Consider the following 17,317-nt stretch of genomic DNA (forward strand, 5'->3'; position numbering starts at 1 on the left):
GATGTGGAGATGGTACAGTATGTATATGTATACACACAATACAATTTTGAGAAAGTGAACAATCTCATATTTATTCTGTTCATTCTCTGACTTCAGAAACAAGCACACTTCATTGCCACTTTGTTCCACAAAATAAACTTCTCAAAAATCCTGTAAAAAGTGCAGATATAATTCAGTTTAAGGAATGCAGTAAGAAATAAATTAAACAGTCATCTGCTGTGAGGCTGTGTGATTATCATATAGGTAAAAGTAAACCCTGAAAAATAAAACAACTCAATTCCAGCCCTACGTGCTTAAGGTATTCAGGAATATATTTCTAAAGGTAATGCAGTTCTACTATGAGTAAAATAGACAAATACCATCTTTCTTAGAGTTATTGTCTGTGAATTATTATTGCTAATGTTATCTCAACATATCTTACTGCTTTTAAAGATTATTTAAAAGGAAAGACATGTAGAATTGAGGGTTATTATTGATTTTCCATTGTAAAACACTAGCAGACAACAAAAAGATTTCTCTGCCTGAATTGGTAAAGTGATTATGTAGGAGCACAGTTTAAATAAAAATGTGCATAACAGCAAATCTTGTTAATGTCTCAGTTATCAGGAATTCAAACACTATTTCTTGAGGCAGCAGCCAGATTCCATGATTAATGTAACGTGTTGAGAAACTGTAGTGCAGTATCTTGTAAGTGCAGTGACCATGATCTAGCTTTGTTCTGAGACTGTAGGTGACTTGTCATTAAAAACCAAACATTTGCCAACATTTCCATGCAGTACAAATATTAGTATAATTTTATGGTAGCTCCAAGGAGTAGAGTGTCTTTAGAAATAACTAATTTCATGTAAACAAAAAGAAGTTATGTAGTACATATGTATGTATGACAATTTAACATCACATTATGATAAAGATTTAGGTAGGAGATGCATTCATTTTGTTTGATCTTTTTTGTCAGTATAAGATGGAAAAGTGATTTACTGGGATAATTTTTCAGATATTTGTCAACATATTTAATGAAGTGATTTTTTTTTCTTTAGGCAAGTAGTAGGCTTGCAGGTCTTCAGAAAGCTGAAAGGCAGTCAATAGCTGAAAAAAATTCTGAAACCATTTACCCATATCACAAATTGATGAATCAGAGTTAATCTATGGAATCAGCAGGCGCTAGGAAAGAGATGGTACCCATAAGGTGACAACTCAGATGTCTCAGTTCTTATCAAAGTTTAAGGTGTTTTGGGCTACAAGCAGCAAGATGAGAGGTAAGCTCTGGCTTTATGGATACTAGATTTTGATGAACTGGATGATAAGTCCCCTGGAGCATTTTTTGTCATCTGAGGGCCTAGGTATTTTTCATGTAGATCTAGGCTTCAACCAGTCATTTATTCATGCAGCACTTTCTTTTATTCATAGAAATTACTTTCTTGGAATATTTGTGGAATAAATTGTAAGAGAAATATCAACAGAGATTTTTCAAATATCGGTGTGAAGAGAATGGTTTTGAAGAATATTTTTTGACGTTTGCTGTATTCCTCTATGCTTCTGGGGTAGCAGTGCATGCTGAAAAATTGAATGACATCTGGTGCTTCCACATAGTCGGAGTTCATTATGCAAGACAGGATGAAATTTTTAGTCTCTTAATTTTCAAACTTTGGTTATTTTCAGAGTATAGAAATAATACTAGTGGCTGTGTGCTTTCCATCCAATAGCTATTTGTTGGGATGATGTTCAGGTTAGAAGTGAAGCTAGTTTTGCTCATACTGTGCCATTCAATTTTAGCAGGGCAGTTATCACCTTGAAAAGGACTGTACTGTTTTAAAATGATAGCACAATGGGTAGGATTTGTCTCTCCAGATTTAGATATCCTCCACAATGTAGATATCTATGTTTGAGCTAGATGTCTAGACTCCCTTTAGTCAACGCAAATAGGTCAGATGAGTCACACTTGTCATAGCTATCTATTTTAGGATATGATGAATCTTGCCCTGAAAGTGCTTATTTCTCTCCATTGACTATAAGGGAGGGGAGTTGAGAAAACAAGCTCACTTGTCTGTACTTATATATGTCTAAAATGTTGTGAGATAAATTCAGTCTGATGTGTACAAAGTTATGTAGTTAAGAGTACTGAGTTGAAAAGTTTTAAGGGTTTTATGCTTGAGAAACAACATGTAAGCTAGTAGCAGAATAATTTTAATAATCTTTAGGTTCATGTGCTAACCTATAAACAGTCTGCCTCATTCTTCTGAAGAGGTGCTTTAATGCTTAGCAGGGATTTCATCACTATCCATTTCAAAGCAAACAGTAGGAAGGGGTATGCAGTTCCCTGATTTGGGTGTTATTTGAAAGATGGGAGTTGATTGGTCTTTGCTGTGGACTTCACAGGCCCTGTTGCGAGTGGTCTCTGCACTGCAGTTATTTGATAAGCTGTTTTCTTAAAGAACAAAAAATAATATTTTTGTAATACTTCACTAGTATAATGACTGTTATAGGGTTATTTTGTGTTAAAAGAAACATGTCAAAGAACAATTTAAGAAGTGTGTTCCTATTTCTGTAAGAATTAATAACCATTCCAGTATCGTAATTGCATAGTCAGTCATCTAGAGTATTAATAACAGCAGAAAGATACTCCAGTATCTCAGTGAAGGATAAGGTGTTTTAAATTACCATTTTCAGAACAAAAATACTCATGTCAGTTTTGATGAAAATCATGGGTAGTATGGAGGTCAATCAGTGACCAAGGATTCTTTTTTGTGTTTCACAAAATATGAAGTTTTTAGTATGAGCATTTCATTTGCACATATCTGCAGCTCACTTTTATTCTACACCTTCTCTCTGCAATTAAAATACCAAAATATAAATCGTTCCTGTGCAAGTCTTGCAGAATGTGTTTACAAATCTTACTTGGGGCTAAAGGAAGGTAAGAAAAACCCCACAGGTTTCCTTCTAGAACAACAGGTTTTGCTCTTGTTTGGTACTTTTTTTTTTACTTTGTTTCACTAGCTGCAAGACTGCACCTTGTAGGTTTAAGGCATTTACAGTGTTAGATGCTTTTTGAGTAAATGGTGTTCTTACTTATTTTATGTTCAGCAGATATCGATGTTAATGATGTTCTTTAATTATGAAAGATTATCCACACTCTGTAGCTAAGTGGGGGAAAAAATGTAGTGAAATACAGGTAGAGGTTAATAACTTACTTAAAGTAAACATACGTACTGGAGCGTGCTCTAGAAATCATTTCAGTCGGTATTAGAATATGTTCTCTTTTGTTCTTTTCTTCTTATTTGGTCTTTTTATAACTGTTCTTCATAGTATTTTTGCTTGAACTGCCTTTGTACCAGTCACATACCTACTCACTTGCCAAAACAGGGGTCTGTACCTTAACTCACTGTCCCTTCAGGGTTAAAGGTTATATTTAGAGAGTAGGTCCATGATCTTTTCTTTAATGGACTTACTTCACCTGTATTCTAGCAAAGAATATAAAAGCTAAGTTTTTTTCCACAAAGTTTTCCATTTTATGATGACTTTCTGTTACACTATCTGATGTCTTTTTCATTACTAGCTTTCAAGAAAACGGCTCAGCATCTTTTAAGTTCACAGAATCATATCATAGAATCATAGAATGGTTTGGGTTGGAAGGGACCTTAAAGCTCAGCTTAAGGTTAACTTTTTTAGCAGTGTTCTTCCCTCACACCTCTGTTATTCAAAAAACACCATATGTATTTTTGCTAAGTAATCCTTGGTTTATAGAGATTATATAATTTTATGCCATAGGAAAACATTGCCATGTTCTAAGACAGTATAGATGTAGTTGTGGCCGAGTGGTTAAGGGGTTGGACTAGAAATCCATTGGGGTGTCCCCGCGCAGGTTCGAATCCTGCCGACTATGGCCCAGGTTGTTCTTTTTGCAGCTCAGAAGGCCAACCGCATCCTGGGCTGCATCAAAAGAAGTGTGGCCAGCAGGGCGAGGGAGGTGATTCTGCCCCTCTGCTCTGCTCTCATGAGACCCCACCTGGGGTACTGTGTCCAGTTCTGGGGCCCCCAACGTAAGAAGGACATGGAGCTGTTGGAACATCTCCAGAGGAGGGCCACAAAGATGATCAGAGGGCTGGAGCACCTTCCCTACAAGGACCAACTGAGAGAGTTGGGGCTGTTCAGCCTGAAGAGGAGAAGACTCCAGGGGGACCTTATTGCGGCCTTCCAGTTCCTGGAGGGGTCCTACAGAAAAGCTGGAGAGGGACTTTTTACAAGAGCAGATAGTAATAGAACGAGGGGGAACAGTTTTAAGCTGGAAGAGGGTAGATTTAGACTAGATATTAGGAAGAAATTCTTTACTGTGAGGGTGATGAGACACTGGCACAGGTTGCCCAGGGAAGTTGTGGATGCCCCCTCCCTGGAAGTGTTCAAGGCCAGGTTGGATGAGGCTTTGGGCAGCCTGGTCTGGTGGGAGGTGTCCCTGCCAATGGCAGGGGAGTTGGACCAGGTGATCTTTACAGTCCCTTCCAACCCAAACTGTTCTGTGATTCTGTGATAGATCAGTCAGACTTTAGTTTTTTAGTTGGCTCTTACACACCCCTTAGAAACAGTAGCTGAAGCAGTTTTATCGGTATCCCATTACAATTTTTGAGTTTTCCTCCTGTATCTTGGAGTTTTTTGTCATTTATAGGACAAACCCTTACATGCCATAAGCATAAATACAGCTCTTGCACTGTGAACACGCAAATAATACAACTGTAATGCAGGTACGTTGTTATGCCAAAGAATCTGCTCATTTTGGTTCAGTCCCATTGTCTCCTCACACTGTGAGAGAGCATTTGGATCTCTGTCCAACTTTAACAAAAACTGAAGTACATTATTTAGGAAATTCTTACTGCACATGAAAAGTAAAATAGCACAGAATTGCCACTGTACATCAAAGAGCATAATTCCCCTAGAATCAAAAAAAAAAGTCACGTTAAAACAGTGATTGTAAGTGACAGTTATCTGGCAGATGGGAACTGGCCACATGCCTCTGCCCTAATGTCTCTTTTGTTCACTTGTTGTCCTTGTGTAGTTTGTAAGGAGTATTTAGATGGAAAAAGAAATTGGCGGTTTGGGGGAACATATGTTACATGCAGTCCATTAAATTTATAATGAGAATTTTGTGATTTTCTTCCCACTTTAATAAAGTGCCAGCTATTTCTGACAGGTATTGTCTCCAATAGCAGGACCCTGTACAAATATCTATGTCACCTTAGTTCATCTTCAGTGCCCTCCTATTTCTTCCTTTGTGCTAAGGAAGAGTGAAAGTATTTGACTTCGTTCTCATGTCTGCCCAGTCATGGTTGCATTTTCTTCCTCATCGTCCCTTCATGCCTTCCAGTCTCCTTCCGTTTTTCTGCTTGTGTTCCAGTTCCTACTTGTTCCCCTGGCCTCCCTGCCTCCCTTTGTGTCATTCTTCCCAGGCTAAACCTTTATGTTCTTGGGCAGTGTACTTATAGGCTGAAATACTTTTGGTCTGTATTTGTACTCTGTCTTCCTGTACCCACATGCATTTCTACACAAAAAGTGTAAAATGTTAAAATAAAAAAAAGATCCTAAACAACAATCCAGCAGGAGGTTTGTGTAAAATCCAAGCAGGAACTGAGATTTTTAGTTATTCTTTGGTATCTGATGTTACTGAGTATTTCATATTGCCTTGTGCTTGACCATCTTTTTCTTGTAATGTTCATTCTTGCTCTCAAATGAGTAAGGGCTGAGAATGAAGCAGAGTTTTGCACACAGGATGAATCCTTTCTGGAACTCCAGCTTCTAAATTATTTGGCTCTTAGTCACTTTCTGTCAATCAGATTGCAACTGAAATCTAATTTTCTAATACATGTGTAATTATTTGTTACTGAATGGGAAGAGTAGTATAGTTGCTTTCATGTACAGAGCTTCACATGGTGCTTGTAATTTTGTAGAAAAATTGATAAATTAGGTGGAAGGCAGGTGATTCGGCAACATCTTTCTGTTCTGACAGCCCCCATTGCAAACTGCGAAGTCTTTACACAAGTACTGGAAGAACTGGCACTAGTGGTTGAGAGCTGACAAGGTGGACAGTGGTTGATTCGAGCCAGTGATACTGCCTTAATCTCATTTATTTACTTTACTGGCCTGTAGAGCTCCCTGATGGATCTTTTTTATATTCCATGGGCAGGTGAGCACACACAGCTCCACTAGATGTTAGTACTACCTAGAGAAACTTTGCTGGAACCATATTTTGCAATATTAGGTGGCTCCTATCAGAAAGCTTTGTGAGGACCTGTGTTCCACTGCAGTTTAATTTTGAAATTAAAAAACAGGAAGAAAGGCATTTTGGTACATTTTTTCCCTTCTGGGGTTAATGTTGAATTATACCTTATAATGTAGTACAACATCAAAGGTACGATTGAAATGCAATGTTTTGATTGACCCAAGGCATTTTTTAAATTTATGTTTGCAAAGATTTCCATTCTCATTCAGATTGAAATCAAGTCTCAGAATCTCATAGATTCACATAGAGAAACTTCTGTCATTCACTTGCATTTAACTCGTTCTTGCCTTCAGCAGTATAGGTACAGTGAATCAGATTACCACCCCCAACTAAATTGAACTGTTGCCCACCATTCATTTTAAATAAAACAAAACACCTCGATAAATCTCTGGGCTTGGTTCACAGAATGTTGTGCAATAGAATATATTCGGATATTCCCTGTTGATTCCTGTTCCCTGTCAGAGTATGTGTAACATGTAAGTTAACTGTGAGCTTCTCATGGTAAAACTTGGAAAAAAATGACTGATGTTAGTGAAAAAGGCAATATTGCCCATCATCTTTAGCCAAGTGAAAGTAAAATTATGTGTCCCTGTGGTTTTGTCTCTTGGATGTGGAAACTACAGTACCTTTGTAGGCATTTTCATTGCTTACATTAATCTAACAGTCATCCAATAACGTAGTCTCGATTCTTTAGCAGCTCATCAGAGATTTTTACCTAATTTTCCACTGTCTGATTTAATAATGTGTATTTTCCTAGTCTCTGATTAGAATGTGTTACCAGGTTATTTAATAAAATCCTTTAGTTTAGTGGTATGCATATAGTATGCAAAACTTGTGGTTTCCTTACTGCATGAAATCTGCATATTCTGGATTTCATGCCAACCTTTCCTAACACTGCACTATTATTTCTTACTCAACCATCCTACTGCCTGGCTTGTGCTGACAGTGCTGTACAATGTCCACACTTTGGTCCATGCTGTTCAAACATATGACAATGAAGCCATTGGTGATTTGCCCTCAAAATATCTCTGCATTAAAATTCTTTATTGTTTCAACAATCTTTGTGAAATACAAGGCCATTCATACTCTAAATATTCTTACCAATCTTTCTATCTAGTAGTCAAGAACTGCTCACAAAAGGTCCTAGTAGACCTTTATATCCACTTTATCAGTTCTTTCCTTTCTGGTTTCTTTTGGGTGCTTTATATCTGAATACATTACGGGTGCACTTAAGAAAAACTAAAAGAAATGAAAAGGTTTTTTAACACCATATGTCAGTTCTTGCAGCACAGCACTGGAGACTTACATTCTGTCTATGCTCCCCAGCATTTTCATTTTGAGGAATGTGAGTTCTCTAAGTACTTTGATTTTAATGTTCCAAGCGTATCTGTGTGTGCGTGTGTTAATAGTCTAGTCCACGTGTAGGAGTGTGCAGGAGAATTACAACAATTGCTTGCACAAGAGGTCTACTACAGCCTGGTTGCTTACATTTCTTTTTATTTCAAGCTTTGTCTTCCAAATTGATTTTCTGAGGTTTAATATAAGGAGTTGAATGTAAGTTACTTGTAAATGTACTGGTAAGATCTTTCTACCTTATCCATTTAGCATTAAACTCGCAAAGATGTGTATTTGAGAGCAGTGCCACTCTGGTTGAACTTCACTGGTATAAGATGTAACTTTACCAGAAGATAAATGTATGGTGCAAAAATAGAAACCTTTGTTGCTCAAAAACCAAGTTTTAAAAAACAGAAGTCAGTTTTCAAAGTGAAGTCAGTAAGATTTTCCATCTTGTGAAAGTCTTTTAAACTTTACCCTGCTAGAGTAACTGGTAGTAGTAGTAGTAATCATACCACTGCATAGGGGTTTGTTTACTCTGCAGTGTTGTAGTGTGACTCCTATCAACATTAACAAATACTGAACTGTGACCTTATTTCTTGAGTGACAGATAAAGGAGAAACAGTTTCACATACTTCAGTCTTAGAAGCACATGCAAACACTGCTTGAGTTTGAATATTCTTACTAGAAATACATATTCTGTTTGTTGTTTTTAGTGTATTTATTCTTCTGTTACTATTTAGCATTTATTATTAATAGTAAGTAGAAGTACTGTAGTATCCCCAAATTATCTGAGATTTATTTACTATAGATGTATAAAGCATTTTACAAGCACAGGATAGTCACAATCATAGGAATCAGAGCTGAAAGCCATTGTGTTGTAATTAGACCTGTGTGGCTGTGTATACATTATATGCAATCCACAAGCTTTGCACCAGAGGATCTTGATTACAGGCTTAGGGCTTACATTCCTTTTTACTTAAATTGCACATTTTGGCCAAAGTGAACACCAAGTGTTACAGTGATTCCTGAAAACCAGTTAAAAGCTAAAGGCCCCATGTGTATATGAAGCATTGGACCATTGCTCATAAAACAAAAATTACTTTAATTTTAATTTAAGAGTTGAGATTTGGGGTTTGTTTTGTTTTGCTTTTTATACAGCAGATCCTTCAGTGAAGGAAAGATTAGAAGCATGATAGGAAGGTGGATTGATCTTGTCATGTTTATTTTCCTTATGAATGCAGGCATATACTGAAGCCAGAACAGTATAAAGCAGTAATAAAACATCGTGTCCTTTGATGACAGAAAAGGAAAAGAAATGGCTGTTGCTCCAGCTGAGGAGTGACAGAATATCTTTGTTACAGCTGTTCTTCTGACAGCCATTCAGCTGTCGTCTTCCACTTTGCCTTCCATTTTAAGAGTTGTATTTGTATCTCCCTCTAGCTCGTAAGCAGGAGATTATCAAGGTTACTGAGCAGTTGATTGAAGCTATCAACAATGGGGACTTTGAAGCTTACACGTAAGTTTTCTCATATTGGAGGGAGTGAGGAGAGTTTATGTATTTCAGACTGTAAATATGCATGTCTATTTGTGAGTGTGTGCATTTGTACTTATGTATTGTTGGAATTAATTCTCACATGCCCCCAAGAAACACAAGACATTCTTTGCTGCTTTGCCCTGTCCTTACACAAGCCTGGTTAACAATTTCAGAGGAGGTGCTATTGTAACTCTGATGTACTACTCTGCTGAGACAGGATCATGATGCTGATGCAAAATATGCAGTGATCTGTCTTGGTATATGAAAGTAAGTCATGTTTGTGATTTAGAATCTAGAAAACACAGTAAAAGCCTCTTTTAATACTAAAATTGTATCTTGAGATTGATATTGGCTAGAGTCCCATTTGTGCTTCAGTGCATTGAAGACCATGTGGAATTTCGGTTCCACCAGCCACTACTGAGCATGGGGCATTACTGTGCAAGAATTTGATGGGGTAAAGTGGACTGATTTCTCTCTCAGCTTTTCTCTGCAAAGACACAGTTCCATCATTCTGTCTCTTCCTACCTCAGGGGAAAAAAAATGTTAGCAGAGGAAAGCACTTTTCTTTTGGTCTCCTGTGTTTCTTTGGGTAGATTCTGTCATGTTGCAGCACAAGCCTTGCAGTTCAACAGTGACACTGCTCATCCTGTTTAAAGGCTTGTCTTGTTTGGTGTGATCACATTGAAGCCTTTGTTGTACAAATGTCAAGTGGAAACTTATTCCAAATTCGTATGTAATTTTTTCAGTTAAAAAAAAATTGTTGCTTAAATAATGATGTGAGACATACCCTTTGGGGAAATACCCTTTGAGTTGCACAGAAGCAGTTTTCAGAGTTAAAAGTAAAATAGCTTAGTTGTAATACCTTTAGTATATGGGGCTGTCTTTGGCAGTCTTTCTTTTGGTCAGAAGATGAGTTATATGAAATCCAGTCCACCTGAAGAAAGCTGCAAAATTTAGTAATTTAAATGAAACCAGAACTCCATTCATTCTGCCCATTTAAGTTCTGTTCTCTTCCGGTGTGATGTCACAGGTAACAAGTCAGATGGGAATAAAGGAAATTTTAGAAGTAGTCTCTCCAGTGTTGTGTTACGTAACTGCATGTGTTAATTACAGAATTTTGTTTTCCACAGAAAAATCTGTGATCCAGGCCTTACATCTTTTGAACCTGAAGCTTTGGGTAATCTAGTAGAAGGGATGGACTTTCACCGGTTTTACTTTGAAAATGGTAAACATTCCTTTTTCATCTCTGTGAATCTTAATCTGTTCCCTGTGATTGTATTTCTCTGGTTTCTGAAAAGAGAATATCATGCTGTGAGTATACTTGAAAGAGAGATCACTGCATCATGTGATTACAGTGATAGTAACTAACAGCACTTGCAGTGAGTATGTGGTGCAGTGGAGAAGATATTGTAGTCACTCAGTCTACTGCTGAGAGTCTGATCAGCTGTCTCTTTTGTATTGGTTTCTATAGGCTTTTATATATATATTTGTTTATATATCTGTGAAAAAATATATATGTGTATATATATATGTAACAATCATGTCATCTGTAAGAAAAAAAAATACCCATAAAGTGGATTTAATAAAATTTTGGAGGATCAGGTAGTGTAGGTAGCCATTTTAGAGCAGATGTGGCTTAAAAGAAAATAAGATACTGCAAAGGAAGATATCAACTCATCCAGTAATTTCTGAGAGCTATGTGAGTATAAAATGATATTATTGTATAATAATAAAATAAATAAATAATAAAGTTCTCTTTTACGTTCAAAACAACATTTTCCATATTTTTCCTTAAAATGTTTCCTTTCATTACCACTGCTTTTTAGTTTTTATAGATATCAGCACAGGAGTGAGTTAAAAGCTGAATTATTATAACTGAAAATGTCAAGTACAAATGTCATTGAACACATCAGTGAAACTCAAGTACTGGGGATATTCAACTGGGAAACTCAAGATGGTGCCCCCCCATTTATTTGATCCATGTGTCTACACTGATTAAATAATATGTACTACTAGACGTTTGGTTGGTTTCCTTATAGGAAAGAGGAAGACATACTTTATACTGTGACTGCTCATTTCTGCAACATGCTTGAGCTATAGTTGTCAGTCATGATTATCAGTAAACACCAATTGTTACTTTGTATCTGCTAAGCTTAATATTTTTGTTGTGCAAGATGGGAGGAGATGAGTTATTTCGACTTACACAGAGAAAAATTAATTTATCCTCTTTGTGTGTTTGTTTCCTAGCTTTATCCAAAAGTAATAAGCCAATTCACACCATTATCCTCAATCCTCATGTCCATCTCGTGGGTGACGATGCTGCTTGCATTGCATATATACGGCTCACACAGTACATGGATGGAAGTGGGATGCCAAAGACTATGCAGTCAGAGGAAACACGGGTCTGGCACCGTCGCGATGGGAAATGGCAGAATGTTCACTTTCACCGTTCAGGGTCACCAACAGTACCTATCAAGTAAGAAACAATTCAGATCACAAGCTTAAGCTGCGTAGGTCAGACCAGATAGTCTAATAGCTGCTTTTGGCCTTAAAAATTATGAAACTGTCCTCTTGATAGTGTAATTTCTTGTGGTCATTCATGCAAGTGTATTATACTAAGTAGTGTGCATATAGTATTGGTGCAAATATTTTTAAAATAATGCTTTTGTTGTTGTTTTCAACTGTGATGCCCACTGGTCCAACTCAGTCCCTGAACTGACAGCTTGAGGAGCAGAAAAATATTTTTATGTAGATAAGGCTTGATGCAAGTTACACAAAATAGGATTGGAAAACCTGAAATAGAATTTCAGGAAAACCTGAAAAAATAAAGAGCAACAGGATACATAGAGCTCTTAGAGCTGACTGGAAAAGTCACTCATACTGACTGGAAAGTATCACTTTTCTGAAAAACTGAAGTTTGAGTAATATTTGTTGGGATTTCCAACCATCTCTACTTACTCAGGCCTAGTTATGTTTGCTGCAAGTTGATTTTGAGCCAGTTTACTTTGTAAATTAAGTTATACAGTACCTATCACATTCTTACCTCTTCCCACACTCTTTGCTTAGCTGCTGAACGCTCACTGTCTGATAGTTACGACATTTCTGTGGGTAAGCCTCAGATCTCTCCGATCATTGTTTTTCTTTTTTTTGTTAATTTGGGCATCTTCGCATGCCCTCTCATACTCGCAGAGTCATGCCACGACTCAGCACGCACAAACCTGAATTCTGTAAACCAGAGTTTCAGCAGTGTAAACTACAGCACACTCATAGCTGCAACTGCAAGATAGAGAGTCATTGCTTCTTGAAGAGGCTCTGCTCAAGTCCTTTGCTTTTCTTCTGCTTGCAGCCTTCACTGATGCTGCTGTGTACCTCAGAGCCCAACCTCACTGACTTCTGACTTAGGTTAGGCTATTTCCAAGTTAGGCAGTCCTGGTATAGACCTTGGTTTGTTCAGGTGCAAGCCCTCCATATAGTATGTAATTACATTTGTGTGAGGTGTCTTAATGTGGATAGTGGCTGAATTTCCCAGTGTGGATGATAAGGGCTTAGATATCATCTTTCCAAATTCATCACGTCCTGTAATTTGCTTCTTGCAACACTGTTCTCAAATATAAAATAGAACTTTATCAATTAAAGAACATGGTAGAAAGAAGTGTTAAATTTTAGTGGAGAAATTTTTTTTTTCTAGAGAGAAGTAATTTGACTATCTACTGATAACTACTGTATTTTATTTAAAAATATGAAACCAATTGAAGCAGGAGTCATGTCGTCCTTTGTTTTCCACATTCTAGCTGCGCTGTCAAGTGTTCAAACAGATAATATTAAAAGAGTAGTTACATTTTCTTGAAATGTAATATTATGTAGATTTTTTTATGCTTTCAAAAAGGAGTTTTTTTTGTCAAGGGGTCTGCCCTGGGTATGTGTAGAGCCAGAAAGTATAAGTGAAGCAGGTTCACACGTCCCAGTGCACTCTGGGAATAACTGTTCATTGCAGAATAGCATGAATTGGACTGGAGAATTATTTAATCTCTTTCTTCGCTTTTTTTTCACCTCCTCTGTTTTTTGAGAAGGGTTTTTGTTTGTTTTTTTATGAGGGTGCGTGTCTATTTTTGTTTTTTAACTTAACCATATTTACAGGAAACAATCCTAAAGATAAAAGGTAATTTATGACACACATTCTTAGACACCTACATCAGAAGGCAACAAAATAACCATCGTATTACTATTTTCTTGGAAGTTTGCAGGAATTATTGGTGAATTCTATAATAAATATTCCAGTAATACTTTATAGAGATATACTGAATACCTTCTGCAACTTCTTTTTGAGGTACAGTGTTGTAACGGGAGCCTCAATACTTCATTCACATAACATACACACGTGTGATGGGCTCTTGTGTGCTGTGACGTGTACTGCTCCTACCAGCGCTTGTCAGAGAGAGTTTCTCTGGGATATAAAGGGCATGCACTGTCTGTTTAGCTGCCACAAAGAAACTCCTGGCCCTCCAGAATGCACATTTCAAGGGAATGTCATCGTACATACAGACCTGAGATTAGCCTCGCAGAAGCAGTGCCAGTATTTAGTACTTGTGTAATGTCAGTTCTTTATGGCTGCTCTAGCTCAATAATACAGATAAGAATTTCTGGGACTGCTAAGAATGGAAGGAGAAATAGCTGAGAGGTAATTTTTTTGAGACTGCAGGTTCCTGTCTTATGTCAGTGGATGTTCTGAGCCTATGGGGTCAGACAGAGGAGATTTCAGGATTGCGAGAGTGTATCCAAGCTGAAAAGGTCACAGAGAAGGAGCAGCAGCTCAAAGCCTTAAAGCACAGCTAAGGCTTAAGGAGAGATGCTCTGAGGTTGCAACGTAGCCCTATATATGTAGACCCTATGTAGCACTGGCAACAATATCACATAAATCCCTTATCTTGAATTTAGAGGGTTTTTTTGACTTGCTCCTATCACTTTTATAAAACAATCATTGGTCTGATTGTTAGAAACCTTACTTTCCAGTCTAAATTTTAGCCATGTTCATTGTATCCTTGATTATTCTTGTTTCATCATCGTTCTCCTGTACTGGGGGTAGGTAGGCATACATGAGCTGGTTTATATCAAGGCTGATTAGATCACTTCCCACCTTCTGTTTTCATAGGGTAAAAAAACAATGCTAATCTGTTTGGCTTTATTTGATATGCTCTCCATTTTACTGGCTACCTTAATATAAGCCCTTCACTGTCTTTTTTTAGTTTGACGTTTGTCTTTTCATTAGCTTGGGTTCTTCTGAAATACTGCATGCATTGTGGTCAGGGCTTTATTTAACTTCACAATGTCTTTTCCCAGTTGCAAATGCCACATCTGCTGTGTTCTGGCATGATTTTTGCACTTTTGTCATTTGCATCACATTAGCAGATCATTTAAGACAGCTATGTATTTATCCTCAACTGTTATTTCCAACCAATGAGTATATAGAAACTTCTGCTGAGCATGCAGCTTTGCACTTCCTATTATTACATGTAATATTTCAGGATTACCCAGTCCTCAAGGCTATTTGGTTGTTCTTGCACAATATTCCTGTTTTCCTTTGTATTTATAGTGCCTTCCACCTAAGTGTAAGTATACTACATGAGATGAGTCCTACTGCTTGTGCTCAGGTCATTGGCAAAGACTAGTGAGTCTCCTGTAGATTGGTTAGTTCCCCTTTCAGTATTGTCATTTTTCTTTTGGTTATTTTACGTATTCTTTCTTTAATCTTCATCTTCTCAAGTTTAACTGGTAGAATCCCATGTAGCGCTATGCCAGAACTTGCCTTCTGTAACCCATCCTGACCATCATTTAGACTGTCTGAACTTCACCTTTAATTTTCGCAGTCAGAGGAGCAGTAAGCCGATAACTCCATTTTGGAAAAGTACGGAAGACATTTACTTAAAATATTATTCCAGATTATCCTTCCTTTCTTTTCTTGTATTTGAAATTTATGCAGTCTTCAATATTAATAATGGCACTTCCATTATAAAAAAAGAAAGAATTGTGCGGATAATGCCTGAAGAAAAATTTCAGATCTAATAAACTTGCAAAAGCAATTATAGCTGTGATCTGCTTTTGCAGACGTAGTATCCTAGATTGTGTCAAGTCAGTTGCTGCAAGCACAGTAGCGTATTTGTTTTCAGGACTACAGTAACGAGTGTGCATAAATCTAAGGAAAGAACTGAGCTCTTTAGTAGCTATGGGTATAGGGAAATGTTTCATTATGACAGATAATTTATTTTGAAAAGAATATGAGCACAAATGACTATTTAGTTTATAAATAAATTTTACTGGTAGTTTTTGCTGCCAGACCAGACCAACTTTGGTTCCTGTCTTGTCCAGTGTTTCTCTCTGAATGATATGACTGATGGTAGGAAATCTTTCTCTGTATTCTGTTTTCTTAAGAACTTGTGCTATTGTGTTTCTGCAGAACTGTGTCTGCATATACACAGAGAGTGGGCCTGCATGATACAGGTAGTCAAAGGGCTGTTGGACCTAAAACTGACTCCCAAATCTAAATTCAGACCTGAGGCCTCCAGGCTTACATTCCCTCACTTATCACACCTCACACCTTCTCATACCTCCATAAGTTAAATACCAAACAGCTGCAAGACTTAGAGTTTGTTCTGTGTTTGTACAGTGCCTAGCACAGCGGGATCCCAATCATGACTTCGGCCCCTAGATGCTACGGTAATACGAATGATATTATAAGCTGAGTTACTTAACTACTTGCTTACACACTCCTTTTCTTTCTTTTTCTCTTTGCATATGGCTCTAGCATGTCTTGCATGTAAATAACATCTGATTCTTCCTTGTTACTGGCTTCAGTTTTTGTATGAGAATCTCAGTCTGTTGCAGTATGTGTTAATGTACATGCTAAGGAAGTAAGTTAAACTCAGACAGAGATTCACATCTGAATTCTGCCTTCCTTCTTTGGAGAAATTGATTAAAGCACTTTGGCTTCCTTTCCTTTTTTATTTTAACAGCCTCTTTGGCGTGTTGTAAAGATTAAAAATGTCTGTAAAGTGGTTTGAAAAATAAAAGAATGCTTTGCCTGAGCGTTTGGGTTTTCTTTTCCTCCCTTGGTTTTCTTCCCAATAGTATGTCAAATGATCTGGAGAAGACTTTTTTTAAAATAGTATTGGCTAACACTTGAGCATGTATTGTTATCTGGTAGTGATGTTACTTCAGTAATGGCAATCTGTTTTTTTTTTCTCCTTCCTCCTAGCTAAAAATATCAGCGGTGCCGCTCTTGCATTTTCTGTACCCAACGCACCTGGTTGATTACCATCTTGGCCATCCCGTTCTCTTCATGCATGTTTCTGAGTGCATGAAGTTCTGAAGGTTCTTCATGTAACACATTTGTGATGCACATGTTGCTGTATATTCCATCTGTACACTGTTAACATTTAAATGAAGGTGATGTTCCATGCAAATCAAAAATAACAAGGCACAAAAGACAAAAAAAATCGATGGACAGCAGTAGATACAGAATACATTTGTCACTTTCTCAATTTATGCCAACTTTTGAGAGACAACTTTAAAAACAATAGTGTTTATTAAAAAAAAAAAGAAAAGAAAAAAAGTACGTTTTACCCTCTTTTTTTAAGAACTGTTTTTTGACTCTTCCTTTCCTCTTGAGTCCCTGGATTTTGCTTTGATTCTGGTAGGAACAGTTAGGATTTCTGCTGGCAGCTCTGTTACTGTAAATCAGATTTTTAATACAACATGTAGATGGACGAAGTCACTGATAAATGTGGAAGTGATGATATCTTGGCTTTGTACCAGCTGAAGCCTTCTTAGTTTATTAGTCCCTGTAAACTGGAAAAATCTCATCAGTTACTGGCTTGCTGACTTCAGAATTAACTGTCAATGCTGCGAGCCAGCAGCTTCTTTTTTCCTTTTGAGTCTTTACCTTTGCTTTCTTACTATGCTAATTGAAAAATTCTGTTGGATGATTAAGAAAAACTAAAAATTGTGAGGAACTAAGTGATGATTGAGGGGCAGTTTTTGAGGAATGAAATAGAAGAATAGAGAAAGATAGATTCTTCTTGTTTTTAGGGTGTACTGTCAATTTTTTAAGGAGTCTTTAAAAAAATCTAAAATTTTGGTTAAGCTGTAGACCAGTTGTGCAGTTAATATACTCAAGAAGTATTAGG

General features: G+C 37.1%; 1 protein-coding gene and 1 non-coding gene across 2 annotated transcripts in view; both read left to right on the forward strand.

Moving 5' to 3' along the window:
- Window positions 1-16,718, forward strand: part of LOC104543446 (calcium/calmodulin-dependent protein kinase type II subunit delta) — a gene marked incomplete at its 5' end in the record, with an annotated part of 51,809 nt that extends 35,091 nt beyond the window's left edge. The window contains 5 exons of the mRNA XM_010188062.1: window positions 9,044-9,119; window positions 10,268-10,362; window positions 11,385-11,613; window positions 15,799-15,848; window positions 16,387-16,718. Of these exons, the coding sequence (XP_010186364.1) occupies window positions 9,044-9,119; window positions 10,268-10,362; window positions 11,385-11,613; window positions 15,799-15,805 (407 nt within the window). The remainder of the gene's footprint in view (window positions 1-9,043; window positions 9,120-10,267; window positions 10,363-11,384; window positions 11,614-15,798; window positions 15,849-16,386) is intronic.
- TRNAS-AGA lies at window positions 3,799-3,880 on the forward strand. The gene has a single exon. It is a non-coding gene; the product is annotated as a tRNA-Ser (tRNA).
- Window positions 16,719-17,317: the final 599 nt, after the last annotated feature.

Source organism: Mesitornis unicolor, unplaced genomic scaffold, assembly GCF_000695765.1.
Source record: "Mesitornis unicolor isolate BGI_N332 unplaced genomic scaffold, ASM69576v1 scaffold48917, whole genome shotgun sequence".
NCBI lineage: Eukaryota > Metazoa > Chordata > Aves > Mesitornithiformes > Mesitornithidae > Mesitornis > Mesitornis unicolor.